At 37.0% G+C, this 19,156-nt stretch overlaps 3 protein-coding genes across 6 annotated transcripts in view; 2 read left to right on the forward strand and 1 right to left on the reverse strand.

The window, feature by feature from the left end:
- The window catches only part of LOC6639251 (protein bric-a-brac 1), an 87,449-nt gene extending 74,571 nt beyond the window's left edge, over positions 1-12,878 (forward strand). Inside the window, exons 2-4 of one of the 4 annotated variants that reach the window (XM_023181699.2) lie at positions 10,957-11,014; positions 11,192-11,631; positions 11,756-12,878. In XM_023181699.2, the coding sequence (XP_023037467.1) occupies positions 10,957-11,014; positions 11,192-11,631; positions 11,756-12,859 (1,602 nt within the window). In that variant the 3' untranslated portion in view covers positions 12,860-12,878. The remainder of the gene's footprint in view (positions 1-10,956; positions 11,015-11,191; positions 11,632-11,755) is intronic. The other 3 variants (XM_023181701.2, XM_023181700.2, XM_023181702.2) reach the window with 3 other exon arrangements.
- A 2,507-nt stretch (positions 12,879-15,385) lies between these two features.
- Positions 15,386-16,460, reverse strand: LOC6639250 (oxysterol-binding protein-related protein 11). Its single transcript, XM_002062014.4, has 3 exons — positions 16,288-16,460; positions 15,801-16,197; positions 15,386-15,724 (listed from the first exon to the last, which is right to left on the reverse strand). Exons 1-3 carry the CDS (start codon positions 16,367-16,369, stop codon positions 15,517-15,519), a joined length of 687 nt encoding a protein of 228 aa, XP_002062050.1. The 5' UTR covers positions 16,370-16,460; the 3' UTR covers positions 15,386-15,516.
- Positions 16,461-17,925: 1,465 nt separating this feature from the next.
- LOC6639249 (triple functional domain protein) overlaps positions 17,926-19,156 on the forward strand; it is a 42,556-nt gene continuing 41,325 nt past the window's right edge. The window contains exon 1 of the mRNA XM_002062013.4: positions 17,926-18,316. Coding sequence (XP_002062049.2) covers positions 18,138-18,316 — 179 coding nt within the window. The 5' untranslated portion in view covers positions 17,926-18,137. The remainder of the gene's footprint in view (positions 18,317-19,156) is intronic.

Raw genomic sequence — 19,156 nt, forward strand, 5'->3', positions numbered from 1 at the left:
CAGAAAAAAGGGAATTGTCGATCCAATGATAAAAGTTTTAAGGATCAGACACATAAATCATTAAAAATGTGGTTTAATTGGGAATAGCAGGTATAGAATGGGAGTAGAATGATGGAATGGAATGGAAATAGTTTGGGACAAGATTGAAAATAAAATGGGAGCCGAATGGAACTAGAATGGGAATAAAAAATAAATAAGTTGGAAACGAAATTGGAAAAAATTTTATGAAAACGGAATGAATGAGAATAAAACAGGAATAAAATTTGAAAAAACGGTAAAAAATGGAATTAAAATGGGAATAGAGTTGAAAGAAATTGGGAATAAAATCGAATTAGAATTAAAATTAAATATTAAGAGGAATTGAAAAAGAATACTAATAGAATAAGAAAATAATCGAAATAGATAAGTAATAGAATGGGAATAAAAAAAGTTGAATGAATGAATGGGACTAAAATGAGAACAAAATCGGTAGAAAAAGGGATTAGAATGGCAAACGAATGGGAATAAATTCGGAATAGAATGTTAACAACATGGGAATAGAAAGTGAATGGGAATAATAATAGAATGGAAATAGAATTAAAATTGAATAGTACTAGAAATAAATATGAGTATAAATTTTGAATAAGATTAAAAAGAATTGTCATTCGTAAGGGTATTTTGACTTCCTCATATTAGCACTAATTTTTCCTAGATCTTTCGTCGGTTTCGTTGCCGATGTCGACGTCATCGTCATTGTCGTTGTCGTTGTTCTGCAATAAAATTTTATAAATTATTTAAACCGGCAAAATGCATATTTGTACTAGCAATAGCAACAAAACCCAAAAGACAGTAAGGGCAGAGCGAAGGATTTAAATAGAAGGAAGATGGCAACTATGTGGCAAAGTTTTGAAAGGTTGAAAAGTAGAACAAAAACATGACAGCGAGACAGAGAGAGAGAGAGGAGGAGGAGGAGGAGAAAGAGAGAGAGAGAGAGAATTCAGCAAATTGTTTGATAATGTCAACTGAAAATACAAAATGCTTAAGAATTCAAAAAAGCAAAAAAATCTAATAAAAAAATTGACAGTGCAAAAAAAAAAAGGGAAAAAAACAACAAAAAGTCAACGATAGAGAAAAACTTTGCCCCAAATAAATAAAGTGAACGTCCAAAGAAGTCTAACAGTCATTTTATTTCAAGAATATGTATCTCAATGTGGTTAAAAGTTTCTTTCAGCCAAGATAAATGTTCAAATAGTTAAAGTCAAATGCAAATTAATATTGATTTTGATCAAATATGGTTTTGTTACTTTTGTTCAATAGGATATTTCCTGATATTTGGAGTCTTAATTTCCTTTCTGATTAATAATTATATAGTTTTTCTCTATAGTTTTATTTTTCATAGAATTAATAGCATAAATATGATTCACTTTTCATGTGAAAATCTCTTTTATTACAAGTCTCAACCATATAATATCATTTGGCAAATAGAATTCACATTTAATTGAGATTTACATTCACCACATTTGCCTCCATTTGCCCATCTCCCCGCTATATGAATAAACCATAAAATTGTAACCGTCTGTGTGTGTGTGTAGATTTTTTTTTGATATTTTTAGTTACTCTTTTACAGCTTTATTCAATATTTGCCCAGTTATAAATCACCGATTCTTTAATAGTCTCTGGACACAAAAATTTGCCGTGTTGCATATACATATTTTCCCTTATTTTTTGGTCATTTTTTTCCCCTTTCCCTTTCCCTTTCCTTTTTTTTTTTTTTTTTTGGTGAAGTTCCACAGAAATTGCAACAGATGCTGATATTTTTTTTTTGTTTTCATGGGCATTACACGTTAAAAGTGCAACAAGCACGTGCCAGCAACAACAACAACAACAACAATGCAACTACATGCACAAAAAAAAAAATAAACAAACAAATAACAACAACAAAAAAAAAGTTGGCCATGACCAGTCGCGCGGTTTATAATCTAATAAGCAATCAATGATGTGAAAAAATGACTGGCAAACCGTTTTAAACGCGCTGCGGTGCACCGCAACTCGACCAAAGCACAATCTCCACCCAACCACCCAGCCGCCCACCCACCAACCGTCGCCCAATGGCCACAATCACAACCATCCCTCGCCTCGCCCATCATCAACAGGAGGAGAAGAACTGTGCACCAACATTTGTTGGACTTTCACTCGCGGGGGGGTGAAGGAAGGCGAGAAGTAGGTAGAAATTTTGCATTTTGTTTGTTGGCCATTTTTTTTTTTGGTTTTTCGTTTTTTTGCACTTTTTTGTACTTTGTATGTATTTTGTTTTGGCATATTTTTTCCATGTGTGTGTGGTGTTTTTTTTTTTTGATGGTTGCATGCAACAATTGTGTGCAAGAGGGATGCAGTGCAGTTGGCACTTGTGTCCATTGCCTACTCCCATCTCTCTGATCTGATCCTATGATGCTCTCTCTCTATCTCTTTATCGACAGGGCTGTGGGCTGGCGGGGGGGTCGATGGCAGTCGATGTCGGTTTGCCTGTTGTCTGGCGGTCTGTTGCATATAAACTGTAAATGCCACACAATGACAGAGTGTCAATTTATTAGGTGCCGCAATTTATGATGTTCAAAATGCTGAAAATGCATTGGCCATACGGAAGGCAATTCGGTTGCATGTACTTTCCCTTTTCCCTCTGATTCCTCTTCATTTTTTTTTTTGTACATTTTCAGTATTTTTTTTGGTTTGGTTTTGGTTTTTGGTTTCATTTAATTGTCCATAATTGAATATGTATTACTTTTTTTTTATGTCTCTTGTTGTTGTTGTTGTCGGTTTTGTTGTGCATTTAAATTAGTTAGCCATGATGAAGGGGAGATTTTGTGTATGATAAATGAACGATTCCGAATTACCAATAACTAAACTAATTTGCCATTAAAGAATTACTCGCAAATGAACTTATTAACTTGTTAAACTTGTTAGCGTGTGCGTTTTTTGTTTTGTTTTGTTTGTTTGTCTTTCATTTAATAGTTTGTTGCAGAATTCAAGATCATTTGGATGGGTCTATTTTGTTTAAAAACCGATAATACAGTTCATATATAAACGATATGTATCTTCCAGTTAACATCTTCACTTTCCTTTCTTGTTCTTTGGAAAAGTCTTTATTAAATTATGAATAAATGAATCAATTAAGAGGGGGACTTTTATCCTTGGCAAAACCCTCGTGGAAGGGAAGTATGATTAGGAGTAGTGTACGAAGTCCAATCCGATGATCACTGCATATGCTGATGTGCCTTGCAAACTGCTCCACGACTGTGAGCAGATTTAGGTCCTGATGGCTGACTATTAGTTTTTCGCATGAAATGACGGGAAATTTTTCACTTTAAAGATCTAATTTATCGATATTTCAAAATAAATTCGAAAATAACTTCCCTTTAATCATTTTGAAGAGAAGCCCCCCAAAAGTATGCAGCGAATATGCAAAGACGCAATGTAAAACTTTAATCAAAAATGATTTCTCGCAGAAAAAAAAGTGATTCTCCTGTTTTTTGTTAACTTAATCTAATTTAAATTACTGATTTCCGCACAGGTGGAGGAATGAAAGGCTGCAATGGCGAAAGGAAGAGGATGAGGATGAGAATGAGAGAATGATGGGTGGATGATTCCCCCTAAAGTATTTTAGTTTCTAGCCACAATCTATAACAAAGTTGGTAAAAGCTACAATTTCCGTTGCGAAAAGTCAGATGCGTATATGTCTCTACAATGTGTGTCTGTGTGTTTGTGTGCTTTTGTGTGTGTGTGTGTGTGTGCAAATTGCGAATATTTTAAACTTTTTTGTTTTGTTTCAACTGCACCTAGGCATATGCAATAATTTTTTTTCTAATCGCTTTTTTCCGCCTATTTTGAGTTAGAGCAAACAAAAGCAAAAAAAAAAAGTTGTTCCTGTTGTTGAAAGTTGCGTGTGGTTTGTTGTTTGCAAAAAGTTAACGCATTATTTTGTCGATTGATTGCGTTTCAAAGCGTTTTTTTTTTCATTGTTGTTTTTTACGTTCCATCGTAGAAAAAAAAATGGAAAGTTTATATTTGTTTTGTTTTAAATTACTGCAGAAAACAATGATAACAAATTTTTTACACAAAAAAAATTTAAGTTTACAACCAGTTTTGGCGATAAGCCAATTGCGATTACGATGGCAATTAGTCTGGAAAGTGTGGACCAGGTACAAGAAAAAAAAACATCAAAACAAAAAACAAGCTACAACCTGGAGAAGTAGAAAATTTGAATAAAGGTTCTTGCCAAAAGGCGAGAAAGTTCCATTCAAAGTTTAAATTTTTAAACAAACAATGTAAGCCACAACAAATGATGACGACTTCATTTGAACTTAAGCCAAAAGAAAGGCCCATGAAAGAGACAAAAATAATCCCTTTACTGGTTTATTTAATCCATACATCATTCATATTTTCCATTAGGTTATAGAATATTATCTTGAATCTCTTACCAAAATGAAGAGTTTTCCAAGTTCTTTGGCAAACCTTTAAGAAACAACTTTTGAACTTTTATTTCTGCTCTTTATAGAGTTACATGTGTCTGTAGACAAAGTTGCTATCAATTGACAGTAGTTTTGATTCGAGTATGATTTATTTCAAAATATGATTTAAGATTTTGCTACAGACTTTGCTTCTGCGTTTCATTGCTTTCTAGTTATGAGATTCATTTAAAAATCAATTACTTTAGCTGGAATTCAACTTTCATGAAGCTTAGTAGATTAAACAGATTGCCCCTGCCATTAAAACAGTTTAATGAAATTCTCAGTTAGCATCATTTGATTTCTAATTACAGCAACAAAATGCTCTCGAAACTTTTATTAAAAAATAGAAAACTTTGTTGATTTTTTGTTTGATTTTAATAAAACTCTATGCTAATTTCCTCTGATTTCTCGTTACAATTAAACAAGTTTAATGCCAGCAAAAGAGGGAGAATAGGAGGAGAAAATTTTTTATTGAACTGCAACATGAGGAAGTCGCCGTTTTCCCAGACCGTTTTTCCGTGTTGTGCCACCTTTTTTATCCCTGAGTTGTAGATTTCTCATAATGTAGCCAACGATTTGTATTTTTTTCGCTATTTGTTGTTATCCTTTCATATTACACACTCACACAGGGGCACACACACACACACACACACACACACACACACATACATGCAGACAGTTATGTATGAAATATAATAAAATTGTTCAGGAAATGACGAACAAGCGCAGGGAGTTGCCCGCTTTCCACCACCATTCATCTATCCATCCATCCACCTCGATGGATCCGGGATCCTTCATACATTCGACACGAGTGGTGCTCGATATGGCTCGAGCAACATTTTAACCATCGAATGGTTTGATTATTAAATCCATGAAGTTTTTTCTATATATACATATATGTATATATATATATATGCATACCCCTTCTGCTTACATATGTACATCATATCGAAATTCACTTGATTGCAGTTTTTGAAGTGAAATCCTAGCACACTTCAGCGTTGAACTCGCTGCCTAAGGGCTGAGGATTCAGTTGTAGGAGGATGAGAAGCACGGGAAGGAGGAGGAGGAGGACATACATATTCCTAGTACCATTACCAGTTTCAGTCCCAGTCGATGTATATATGTATGTTCCGCCTGCCCCAGATTGTAATTGATGTTTGAAGTAGTGCCAGCGAAAGCCAAAAAACTTTCCCCCAAAACGCCCCCCGCCCTCATCACAATCAACCATACCACATCACCTCTCAGTAGACGGAGGCGCAAGTTTATTTTGTTGTTGCAAAATTTTAATGAAGTATTGGCAAGTTTTGCGACTAAATCAAATTAAAACAGCTGTAGCTAAAGACTGAAACGGCAACTGCCTGCGCCGACATGTGGAAGCTGAGGAAATGAGCTCGGCTCGACTTTTCCACATACGATGTATGAACATATATCTAAAACTAATGCAAGTTTTTGTCCCTTTTAGCACGTCGCTCAACCCCAACTCCCCCAGTTGGCGGCCCATCTTTTTCGTTTGCTCAAATGTTTTTGGCAAATGCTTTTGCTTTTTGCCATTCAATAATGCTTTTCACGCTAATTAATTTTCGGTTTTACACAAATCTGAACCCAAACACACACACATACTCACCACTCACACACACACACACACACCCACTCAAATGACACTTGACAATTTCCTCAGCGGCAAAAGGCGTTAGGCTTTTTAGTGGATAATACTCTCTCAAGATTTCTTTCGGGCTGCTGCTTTTACAAGCAAACTGCAAATAATTTATGATTCAAACGACATTTATATCAGCTTCAAATAAAAAAAAAAATGCATTGCATCTTAGATTCTCATCTAATAGACTAATGGGAAATTTAAATGCCTCAGAATAGACTTAGACTGACTTGATTGCGACTTCATTTTGTGGCCAGAAAGTAATTAGTTTTTAAAGTATTTCAATGCTAAACTTATTTTAAAAAGTTACAGATTTTAACTTACAGGTGACTTTTTCAATATAATTATTGAATTCTTGAAGTTTATCTAATTAAATTTAGGTAATGTTCATAACTAAATCTAGTTACTTCCTATGCCTAATTTAAATGTTTAAAAACTTAACAATGATCAGACACTAAACTAGTTCTTTGTGATGTGTTTATCAAACTTTTGTCTTCAGCAGACTTTACCAACCACTAGAAAATTTCAATGGCATACAACTAAATCAACGCTAAAACTAGTTGGGAATTACAACCAGAATAAGCGAAAAAGTGATAACATATACTACAACTTCAAAGTTGACCTTATACCTTATTTTATACATCAGTTTGTGTATCGAATGAGTAACTGGGATTTAACTGGAGTAAATTCTTGTCTTATTAGCAATAAAATTTCAAGTAGTTAACATTAATTGTTTATCCAAAATGTGATTAAAAATGAAAACATTTCAAAAGCCAAAAGTTTGCTATAAACTTATTAGAACTAACTATAAGTTGAATAGATTTTTGTGTTAGTTCCATATTAGATTCCCTCAAGGGCGACATAAATGAATGTATTTATCTATAGTTTTTGTCTATAAACCGAATGATTCAAATATCGTTTCTTTTATGATAATTCGTCTTATTCCCACAATAACTAGAGCATCAACTAGTCGACTTGACTCCGTCAGGAACATAATATTATTATTATGTTCTTATTTCTATTTTTTTTCAAATTGAGTTGAGTTTCGTTTGGTTTCTTACTTGTTTACTCCTCCGTTAACATTAGAAAATTTGTTGCCCTTGCCTTGGCCCTGCTGCTGCTCCTGCAGCTCCTGCTGCTGGTTCCCTTTGGCGTTTCCTGCTGTGAATTTGGTTAAATTGCATTCAGCGGCGACGCCGGCAAATCAGAATTTGTCGCTCTACCCCCCGCACAGTGAAACACCACAAAAGTGCTGCCGCCAAGTGCTGCTTGTTGTTGGTTTATAAATATATTTTTTTTTTGAACTTTTGAGAAGGATTCAAGGGGTTCGGTTTGCACACAACCGACCCACTTACCCACCTCCCTCCTCCTGTCCTACTGAAACTTGCGTTCGGTCTCTGTCTTTTTTTACGCCCAATTGATGTAAGCTTAACGCTTGACTAGCGGGGCGATGTTTGTTGTTGTTGTTGTTGCTGTTGTCGTCGGAAGAACCTGTCTCAAAGTTTAGCTAAGGTTTCAATTGCGTTGACTGCAACGCCTTTTTCCTGGCTCTTTGACACATGGGGCGTGGCCAGACAGAAAATGGCGCAAAAAATAGGAATGGTTTTTCTTCCTTCCTTCGTTTTTTTCTCTTATTTTTTTTTATTTTGATAATTTAATTTGCCATGATTGAAGGGGGACTCAAATATGATGATCTGTGGTTGGCAAAGTCAAGAATGCCTTTAAGAAGCAATAAAAAGGAACACATAAACACCGATATGAATGTCAAATACATACGGTAGTTCAGTGACTTGATTTCGGTATTTATTTAGACGATTTTCTACCCAGAAAAACCAGCAAGGAAACCAAGAATATTGTACATTTGTTTAAGCTAGACTTTGAAGTATTTTCTCATAGCTTAATCACTTTGTAATCAAATTAGTTAAATTTCCCAATGCAAAGTAAGAAAACTAAATTTTGCATCTAACTCTGAGATTGTATTAGTTGTGGATTTTCTTGGATTTCGAATGGCAATTGCTAACTAAATTGCCGTTTTAAAGCCATGTGGACTAGAAACTGAATCCACATACATACATACATACAAATATATGTATGTACAGAGTGCTACATATACATATAAGTATGTACATGTATATGTATTTGGCATAATCTCACGACTGTGGTTGGGAATTACTTTTGAAAGCTTGACTGCCCAGCGATGACTATTGAGACTAATCACGCTAATGCGCAAGTTTGTCTCAAAGACAGACGACAGATGGCGCTGCCGAATATGGGATGTGTGTGTGTGTGTGCTAGTGTATGGGTGTCCACCTGCAGTTGCCTTCAATAATACGCTACGCCAAATGCCAAATAATTTATTTATTATATGTATGGGCAGCTGACCAAAAGCTGACTAGCACACACATGCACACACCCGCACATACACATACACTGGCACACACACACTGGCACACCCATATACACACAAGCATATGGGCATATTTGAACCTGCTGCCCTGAGTGAGATTTCATTACAACTCATTTGACAGTCTTGGTGCACTCGACGCTGCCAAAATGTCATAGCTGAGTGGCAGGAATCGAAAGGGGTGTAGGGCGCGGGTAGAGAAAAGGCCAAGTCTCCCATTCTCTACCCATTTGGCGCGCTCCCTCTCTCTCTCCCTCTGTCCCTCGCTCCCTTTCATTCTCTCTGTCTGTTTCTGTTTCGCCTGCTCTTGATGGTGCTCCTAGCCAGCGGATTAGCGGACACGCATCGCGCAACTCTCTTCTACTTTTGCTCCATCTCTCTGCCACCTACTAAACTCTCTCTCCCCATCTGTGCGTGTGTGCGTGTGTTTGTGTGTGTGTGTGACGCGAAATTAAGCGAAATGAAGTTGACCACGTTTCGATTTTGCATCAAAGCGAAACGGTTACCGCTTAGTGCCTCAACTGATCCCCCCCCAATTCCCACCCCACTGCATCACCATCAGCGTCATTCCAATGGCCATGCATTGTTAATACAGTTCGAGTCCAACGTCAATAACCAAGTGCCACGAATGGACCATTAGTTGAGTTGCAGCTCGAGATGCATTTCCCGATGATGATGATAATGATGGCTATGATGGAGTATAGACTCTCCCACCCGCTCTAGAAATGGGTGGGCAAGGCCAAACATCCGTAAGGCCATTCAACTAATGTCATAGATTGTTATTAATACTTTAAAGATGCCTCGATTGCAGAGATCGGAAGAGAAAAACTACTTGAAATGACTCCCAAAAGTATGCAAACGTTTTACTCACTACTTTAAATTAAACATACAATGTATTTAATCTTTCTTTGAACATGGAAAAGATTGCCCAATTGTTGCTCCAACATGGAAAACCAAATAAAGTAATTTGCCAAAACAAATAGCAGGAGCAGAAGCAGGAGCCAGACGAAAGGAGTAGAACAAAAATTAGAGAAAAACTTGTTTAAATAATATATAATTTGTCGGTCATAATGAGCCAAACACTGACGGAACAAAACGAGACTTCTTGCATGTCAGTGGCCCATAAAAGTAGGCAACAAAAAAAAAAAAAACAAATTGCAAAGAACAACACAAAAGATTCCATGCGCTTTGTCTGGCCCCTAAGTATTTATATTGTAGCACTTGATGTGGTGTGTGTGTGTGTGTGTGTGTGTGTGTGTGTGTGTGTGGTGAGTCTTATGTGTGTGTGTGTTGCTCTCATCATATAAGAAACTTACAAGTAATACTTAGAAACCTAAATGGGCACAAGTGTGCAGCAGATACTTGAGAAATTCTTTCGTTTTTTTTTTTTTTGATGATGCGAAAATGAAGTTATCGACAAGCTCCAATCAACTAAACCTGATGTACTTGTCTATAAAACTATACTATATATAAGTGTGTGTGTGGGTGTGTGTGGGTCTCCTCTCTTTCTTCCTCTCACCCTTGCAGTCGCTGTGTCTATCTGTCTATGTATGTAGAACAATATGCAAATGTTACTTTGTTATGCAATTAGTGAATCGAATACGAGGCACTCGGCAAACTCAAACTTGGTGCTCGGCAAACAGACAGAAAGACAGACAGACAGACAGGCGGACAGACAGACAACGGGAAACTGAACTGTACTGAACTGAACTGAACTGAACTAAACTGAATTGAACTGAACTCTGAGCGGAACTGGCAAGCGGTGCATCCACTCGAACGTTAAGCAATGCAGTTAAATGTTGCCTGTTCGATATTTGGTATGCCAAATAGGAAACAAGTCCTTTAAAATACCCTGGAAAAAATTAGCAAACAACATTTAATTGCCAAAGGCATATAGAGCACGAAAGATCTTTCGAAAAGTATTTGACATCAATAAGGCTAAGATTAGAAACCAATTTTGAGAAATGTATATGAAAGGCTTTCCCAAAACAAGGCTACTAGAATTTCCTATAACTATGGAACTTGTAGAAATAACCAATTTTAGAAACTTTGCCTAGATAGAAACTATCCTTAGTACCCATTAAAAGAAAAACAATTGAGAGGGTTTGACGGGGGGGAGGGAAGAAAAAAAGGAAAAATATCAGAAATTAAACGAAAATAGGTCGATTTTGCAAGTCAATAGGGGATGAGAATGAGGAAAAGGAGGTGAATGATGATGATGATGATGATGATGATGATGAGGAGGAGGTGCATGATGATGATGATGACGACGATGACAACAGACGGCGCATTGAGCACTAACCAAAGCGAGTTATGCAATTAATTGAAGAACCACTCAGACCACTTACCCCACCTATTTCTATGCGATTCCTACTCACTCACTCACTCTCTCTCTCTCGCTGTCTTTGCAGGCCAAAATGATGGAGAATTCTCATGCCTGGATGGGTGCTACCGGATCCACGCTGGCAGGTTTGTATAGCCGGACTATATATATATATCCCAAATATATATATATATATATATATATTGTGCCTTATGAAATCAGAACTACATCTTTAAATTTCCTCTCGTTTGGTGTGCCGTGGGTTGTGTGTGTTTGTGTGTGTGCGTGTGTTCTTTTCTTTCCTTTCTTAAACCACTTTTCAGCAGATAGCTATCAATATCAATTGCAATCGATGTGGCAAAAATGCTGGAACACCAATCAAAATCTAATGCATCATATGCGTTTCCGTGAGCGTGGTCCATTGAAATCCTGGCGTCCCGAAACGATGGCCGAGGCCATCTTTAGTGTCCTCAAGGAGGGACTCTCTCTGTCGCAGGCGGCACGCAAATATGATATACCATATCCCACCTTTGTTCTATATGCGAATCGTGTCCATAATATGCTTGGACCATCCATCGATGGAGGTCCCGATCTGAGGCCCAAGGGCCGTGGCCGGCCACAGCGCATTCTGCTTGGCATTTGGCCGGATGAGCATATCAAGGGTGTGATCAAGACTGTGGTGTTCCGTGATGCCACCAAGGAATTGAAGGATGACTCCGCTTTGGGATTGGGTGGTCATATGCCGCCCTATGGTCGTCATTCGGTAGGTAACCCTCCCCAGCGGGGATATATCTTTTCTTTTCGTTTGTTGTTTTTGGTTTCGATGCTTTTCGGTTGATTTAACTTTGGCAATTTGTGACTAGCAACTAAGCATCCGAACGGGTTAGCCCGTATTTCCCTTGCAGGACATGAGCTTAAGCTATCCGGGAGCTGCTAGCGCCGCAGCTCTGGCTTGTTCCAATGGCATGGGTGGCGGCGGAGCTGGAGTTGGTGTGGGAGTGGGAGGCGGTCCGTCGGTTGTCGGCGGACCCGGGCCGGATCAGGGCCAAATGTCACAGGAGACGGCAGCTGCTGTCGCCGCTGTGGCCCACAATATACGCCAGCAGATGCAGATGGCCGCTGCAGTGCAGCAGCAGCATCAGCATGGGGAAGCGGGACCGCCACCAGGGCTCTTCAATTTGCCACCACATCTGGCTGGCAGTGGTCCGGTGTTGGGTAGAGGGAGCAGCATTTCGCCAGCACTGAGCAGTGGCTCGGGCCCCAGGCATGCGCCACCCTCATCGCCCTGCGGTCCCGCCGGTCTTATGCCGAATCTGCCGCCCAGCATGGCCGTTGCTCTGCATCGTGGCGATCCGGCAGCAGCCCAAGCTCTGATCAGTCACCAGCAACAGCAGCAACAGCAGCAGCAGCAGCAACAGCATCAGCATCATCTCCAGCAATTGCAGCAGCAGCATCATCAAGCCCTGCAGCAACAACAGCAACAGCAACAACAACAGCAGCAACAGCAACATCAACAAGCGGCAGCTCATCATGGGCTAACGCACAAATCGAGCGGTTTCGGTGCCAGTTCCATGCCAGCGGCCAATGTCGCCTCCTCCTCCTCCTCCCAGCAGCAACAGCAGCAGCAACAGTTTCACCAGCAACTGGACAAACCCAAGACCAAAGGTAGTCCCATGCGAAGTGAAACGCCTCGCCTCCATTCACCTCTAACCGACTTGGGTCTCGAGATGAGCAGCTACAAAAGGGATTATTCGCCCTCGCGTCTCTTTGCCGATGACCTGGCCGAGTTGGTTGGAGCTGGCGGCGGAGGGGCAGCAAGTGTTTCCTCTTCATCATCGGCCACCACCACGGCGGCAGCAGCAGCAGCAGCAGCGGCGGCGGCGGCAGCGGCAGCAGCAGCTGTGGCAGCTGCAACAAGTGGCACATCCGGATCCGGTGGCGATGCCAGCGGCATCAAGGTAGAACCCATAACCACCACCAGCGGCGAGTAAAATCAAAAAAAAAAAAAAATACAAACTAATGGAAAACAGAAAGAAACAAAACAAAACAAAAAACACTGGAAAATTGCCCACAGAAATGTGAAGAAATTTTCTTATCCGAATTTTCTCTAGTTTCAACTTCCACATAAATACAATTTTTTTTTTCAAACAATCAAAATAAATTTATACAAAACATAAAAATTAAAATAAAATAAAAATCAAAGTATTATTATGTTATAGTTTATAATTTTAACCAGAAAAAAATACATAGCGATCTCTTTAATTTTAAGAAAACCAAAAAAAAAAATCTAAAAAACTAAAAAAATATTTACTTAAAAATCCCAGAACATTCCAAATCCATAAAACCATGAAACTGAAATTAAGAAATTTGTGTGCCCTAATTTTATTTATTAAACGGAAAAAGTAATGAAAAAAAAAATTTTAATATGTACAAACATAATTTTTGGAATGTTTATTGCAAAAGAAAAACAAAAAAAAAGAAAAACAGAAAAAAATTAAAATGAAAAATTTAAAGTTTAGGTCTAAAAATGAGAAAACTTAAGAAAAGAAAAAAAAAAAACAAAATGCAACAACAAAAAACATTCACAAAAAATGCCTTTCGGAATTAAATTCAAAAAAATCAAAAACACAAAAAAAAACAAAAAAAGAAACGAAACGAAACAAAAAATGAAACTTAAATAAACAATTTAAGAATGAAATAAAGAGAAACTACAAAAATTTTTTAAACATATTTATACAAAATCGAAACAAAATTTTAGACAAAATTAAAAATTTAGAAGCGAAAATCTTCTCCCTTTTTTTTTTGATATAAACGAAAATTGTTGTAAAATTTAGTAAAAACAAAAAAAATAAACAAACTATGAATTAGGAAAGTGGAAATGAAAAAGCAAGGCTGATGTATATGTATGTACTTAATTTTTAAATTAGAAAGCAAACAAGAAACAAAAATCAAAATATTTTCAATTTAATTTAATTCTTTAGTGCTTATCTTAATCTTTATAGATCTTGTTATTGATTTCCCTTCTAAAGTGCCTTTTCTAGACTTAATTTTTAACTAACTAAACTAATTTTGAGTTTTTGCTTTTCACATTACCAATTACAATTCGAATTTCCTCTTACCCAGCCCAGCCAGGATCGGATTATATGGGAACGAAGTGATTTGGCCAAAAGGTTTCATTATGTTGAGTAGAAACTGATAAATTCTACTACTACAGCAAGTCCGAAGTTCTGAAAAAAAAAATTGGTTTACCCCCCCAAAAATATATATATGTATACATAGGTATATATAATCTTGTCCGATTTGTGTACGATTCGTAAATGGCTTGCTTATCCTTTAATCCTTTCCTGAGCCTCGAGATTAAAATTTGCAGCAACTTTCGTTTTGAAGAACAAACAAAAAGAAAGAAAACTTTTTGTGTAAAACTAAAATAAATAAAGAAGCAAACTTTTAGGCGTACTTTTCGGCAAAACAAAATTATAAAGCATTTTTTTTTTTTTTTTTTTAGAAGCGCACAAAATATAAAAAAATAATAATAATACATATATGAAATAATACACAAAAATAAAACTCATTAATTTACAGCAAACAATAGCCATAGCCCAACAACATACAGCAGCATACATAAATCACATATTATATATACATAAATTTATATATAAATATGTTTGTCTCCCCTCGCTCCCCCTACAACTCACACACACACAATTCAAGAAGAAAAAAAAAAACAAAAATAAAAAAAAAACAACATAAAAAATATAGAATTTGATGTTCCACATATATAAAAAAAAAAAACAAAAAAATCATTAATAAAACTAAAAAAAAAAAATGGAAAAATTGAAAGCAAACTTAACAAAATAAACAAGAATTTCTGGTATAGCATGTAAAATATAATATAAATGAGTTGGAAACTTTGTACGATTTTTTTTGGCATCAATCGAGAATGAAGATAACCAGCAACAAAAAAAAAAAAAAATAAAAAACAAAAAAAAATAAAAAAAACATACATATATAAATGTCCAAGAAAAAAAAACAACTCGAATTTTTTTTTTATCAAAACAAGAAAAAAAATGAAAAACAAGAAAAAAAAAAACACTCACTTTAGTGCAAAACTTTATGTTCAAATTAACTTTAAATGTCGAAATGAATGTTCTAATTAACCCAACAACAAAAACAACAACAACAACAAAAGAAATACAGAAACCAAAAAGAAAAACATAAAGTATTTTATAAAAACAATTGAAAAATAACCTAAAGAATTATGCAAATTTTTGTTTTTTTTTTCTAACTTGGTGGAAAAAAGGCAGAAAAAGTATTCAGAAAGGACAATTCAGTAAGTTTAAAGGATTCTGGCTTATATCTTATGTGATATTGGAATACATTGGGGAAACAAAGATTGTTTTTTCTATCTAATCTATATACATAGAGATACTTATACTTCAACTCTTTGGCCTATCGTCCAAAGGAAACTCTGTTCCGTCAAAGAGTCTATGAGAAATTCTTTTTTATAGCATTTTCCATTGGGTTTTCTCGATTTTCCAAAATATCGGCATCATTCAATGCCAATTTGAATGCTGATTTATTGTTGCTTAAATACTTTTAACTTAGATCACAAAATAAACAATTCAACATAAAGAAGCTGAATGGGCGCTTAGAGCAAGACAGGAGCAATCGGAATGGTCTCATTTGTGGGCGGTGGCGGTTGGTTAATCTCCTGATGGCGCTGCAATAGACTAAGGCATTGATGCAGGCACTGGGTGCTGGCGGTGGAGATGGCTTTGAGTAGCAGAAGATCGGGATCAGTGGGCGTAAAGGAAGCACATTCGATGTTCTCAATGGCACGGGCTAGCGATGCATTGCTGGAAAGTAACAAAACATGGCAAGAATTAAAACTGTCTATACATATGGAGAGGCAAACATTGAATGCCCACTAACCACTGCTCGGTTAGGAATAAAGCTTGGCGAGCCGAGACCATGGCATCGGAGGCAGCCAGCAATTCCCGCGGTGGCAATGGCGATGAGTTACTTATGTCCATGGCCTTGGTATGGCTCTCGACAACGGCACGGAGGCCATCGACCCATTCCTGGCGAGCACGAGCATCGTTTGCTCGCAATTTGACCGTATCCCCGGAAGCACAGGCTATGGAAAAAGTACGGGAATCCTCATCGCTGGGATAGACCACTGCGCCGGCCAGTTGGACTTGACCCCTTGGGGCACTGGCCAGTACATGAGGTGATGGGGCAATGTCATCGCCCACAGCAGCCGAATCGCACAGATAATAGCTAAGGAATCCCGTCTTGGGGTCCACAGTAAACCAGCGGTACTGCCATCCTATAAGATTAGACAGAGAGAGCGCATGAGAGGGCATTATGCAGCTGTGACGTCACTGATACTGATAAGTGTTTATCAAAAAGAACTTACCTTTCATTACATTTGTATATTTACTCAGCTGACCGCTCAATTGATGGCGTAGCGATTGGTTAATCATGCGATTTATCTCCATTATAATATTTGGTTTTGAGCTAGTTAAACTCGCTTTGTTAAATTATAGGAACCAACAGAAACATAAATAAAAATTCCAAGTTTTCTTTGATATTGGCAACTCTAAGCAGTGCTGCCACATCTATCGAAAAGCATGCCATGTTAATCGAATATTTTAGCTGGTAAAAAGCCAAATTTCTTATCGATAGTTTTGTACATTTTTTTTCGCAGCAAAAACAATATATATATTTATTGCACAGAAAACCTTTAAGCCAGTTCTTTTTAAAAATAAAATTCAATAAACACTTGAAAGCATTAAAAAATGTATTATATGGGAAACCCGTTATTTATCTCCCACTATTTGTTATCGATAAGTATGCGGTCTGCACACAGTGGCAGCACTAGCATGCTGCCAGTATTAGTGGAAAATCGATTTAGTTTCTGGCAACAATGATGGGATGCGAATGCGGAGTCGGAGTGAATATAGATATATACATATATAGATGCGAATTGTGAACAAGATGTGATTGTAATAAATGAAATTTTTTGAATATCAACAATTGTAAGAATATATTGAATGAATCAAACAAGTGAAATGCAAATGCATATATATATTGAGGCATATGACAAACGGCAAAATGCAAAATACAACAAGCAACAACAACAACAATACAATTTCCCATTTGTTTGGTTGCTCTACCAAAATGCATGAGTGTGTGTGTGTGTGTGTTAGTGTGTACATATATGTTTGTTGTGTGTTTTAAAAATAAAGAATAAGAGCATTTGTATGTATATACATATAATGCAGAAGATTTTTATGTTTTTATGCGGTTGAGTCGCGTGACGCTCCGACAGTTGATTTATGACACAACTCGTCCGCCTTCCCTTTGCTCCCTCCCTCGCCGACAATCACCATCCATCCTATTCCCAGTTCTACACCTATAATGGACACCCTCCCCTCCCGGCCTATCACTATGTGTGTCTCTCTGTCTATCTATCTCGCTTACGCTAGTTGGCTCATTCTCTCTCTCTCCGCATCGCCCACGCTCCAGAGATCCTGTCTTAGCCTGTGTCATGTGTGTTTGTGTGTGTGTGTGTTTAAGTGTGTGTGTGTTGAGGGTTGACTAACAGGAAAATAACAAAATAAAAAAAAAAGAAAGAAAAAGACAGAAAGAAAGAAATTCTATTACCAAAAAGATTATAAATTTTAATGCTCACCCCCGCGCGCACTTTGCTCTCACGCTATCCCTCTCTCTCACACACTCTCTCCCCTGTCTATGTCTTTTTCAATTTTGCTAATTTGTTTTATTTTTTCTCTTCTATCCATTTAACCATCCATTCATCCATTTATCCACCCACCCAAACACACACACAAACTCACATATATGTATTTATAGTGACCATGAAAATGCCAGCGAGAAATTTTCTGCGAAAATCAATGAAAACCTTTAATGCATGCAAAAGTGTAACAAAAACAACAACAACAAATATTATAGTACATTAAGTGAAATTTTTTATTGCAAGAGGAGCAAAAAAAGAAAAACAAAACAAAAACACGGTTTAAAAAAAAAGGAAAATAGAAAATATAAACAACAACAACAAACCAAAACAAAATTCATCCGTTATGCTGCACTGCTTTCTGCATAGTTAAGTGGTTTAGTCCAATCATCTCCATCTCCATCTGCCGAATCTGCATCTCCATTTGGCGATCAGCAGCAGCTCATCATCATTATCATCATCATCATCTGATTATAATCTGATCACCATTGGACACCAACCTCATCATCACAATGGATGGCCAACGGGCTAGAGATCTACTCACTTTGCTCCAGGAGCGGGTAGTCCTCTTGACTGGCGGCCGGGACAGGCGAGGCGGACCATTATTATGCTTTCCAGCCACACCGAAACGAGATCGATTAAAGCCCGAGGATTTGCGGCGTTTACTTATCTATTTGATAAGCATACCAAGGTAAGCATTTAATATCTAAGATATTTGATATGCTAGGAATCAGTATATATATTGAATTTTAGGAGGAAGAGCTCCCATTTATTTGAGTAATTCCAAATTGGATCAAAAATCAGTTGACTAAATAATTTAAAAATAGGAAAGTTGCTTTGTTTTTGTTTCCCCTCTTCTCTCTCGCTCTCTTAGTTGTATTTCTCTAAGTGATGCTGTCAAATTTGTTTAGATGTGGCCTTCATTTTTTTTTTTTGTTTTGAAAAATATATTTAAAAATGATTGCAAAAAATTTTCATTGCCAATCGATTGCACAGTGGGCTCAACATAAAAATTAACTTAAAATGCTTGAAAAATGAAATAAAACAATTCAAAAGTAAAGCAGTCTACTAAGCAAAGCATTCAAAAATAGGTGCTTAAATTTGTTAACATTTCAAGATACAAAAATTGTAAAGTTTTACATACCAAAATTCACACATAATAAATGCCGACATAATGGAATCGAAACGCAAGACCGAGAGATTGGAAAAGGCATTTCTGATAGATTATAGTAAACGAACATCTGGAAATCAAATTCAGTCATAGTGGATCATTATCTATTCGAAAAGTGTACTCTAATCTTCAACTAGGGTATATATAAGCCCATGGAGAAAATGTTTTGTTTTAGTATTTTTAGTCATATTTTGACCCACTGTGTTAATAAGAAAAGACTGCACCTAAAGGCGGCATAGAAGTAGCTGACGAAGTTTTGAGGGTGGGGCGGAAAGGGTGTAGTTCCTTGAGTGTTCAAAGTTCTTCAAGTAGTTGTTTCTCTGCGTCTCCCCAGTCCCAGTTCCACACACACACACACAC

The sequence above is a fragment of the Drosophila willistoni genome (genome assembly GCF_018902025.1).
Source record: "Drosophila willistoni isolate 14030-0811.24 chromosome XR unlocalized genomic scaffold, UCI_dwil_1.1 Seg144, whole genome shotgun sequence".
Classification (NCBI taxonomy): Eukaryota; Metazoa; Arthropoda; class Insecta; order Diptera; family Drosophilidae; genus Drosophila; species Drosophila willistoni.

Bases quoted from the DNA above. Each gene is read 5' to 3' on its own strand.
- LOC6639250 (XM_002062014.4), bottom strand. From the start codon at position 16,369: ATGGAGATAAATCGCATGATTAACCAATCGCTACGCCATCAATTGAGC. The intron at 16,198-16,287 runs GTAAGTTCTTTT...CTAATCTTATAG, and splicing joins ATATACAAATGTAATGAAAG to GATGGCAGTACCGCTGGTTT. The intron at 15,725-15,800 runs GTTAGTGGGCAT...GTTACTTTCCAG, and splicing joins TTATTCCTAACCGAGCAGTG to CAATGCATCGCTAGCCCGTG.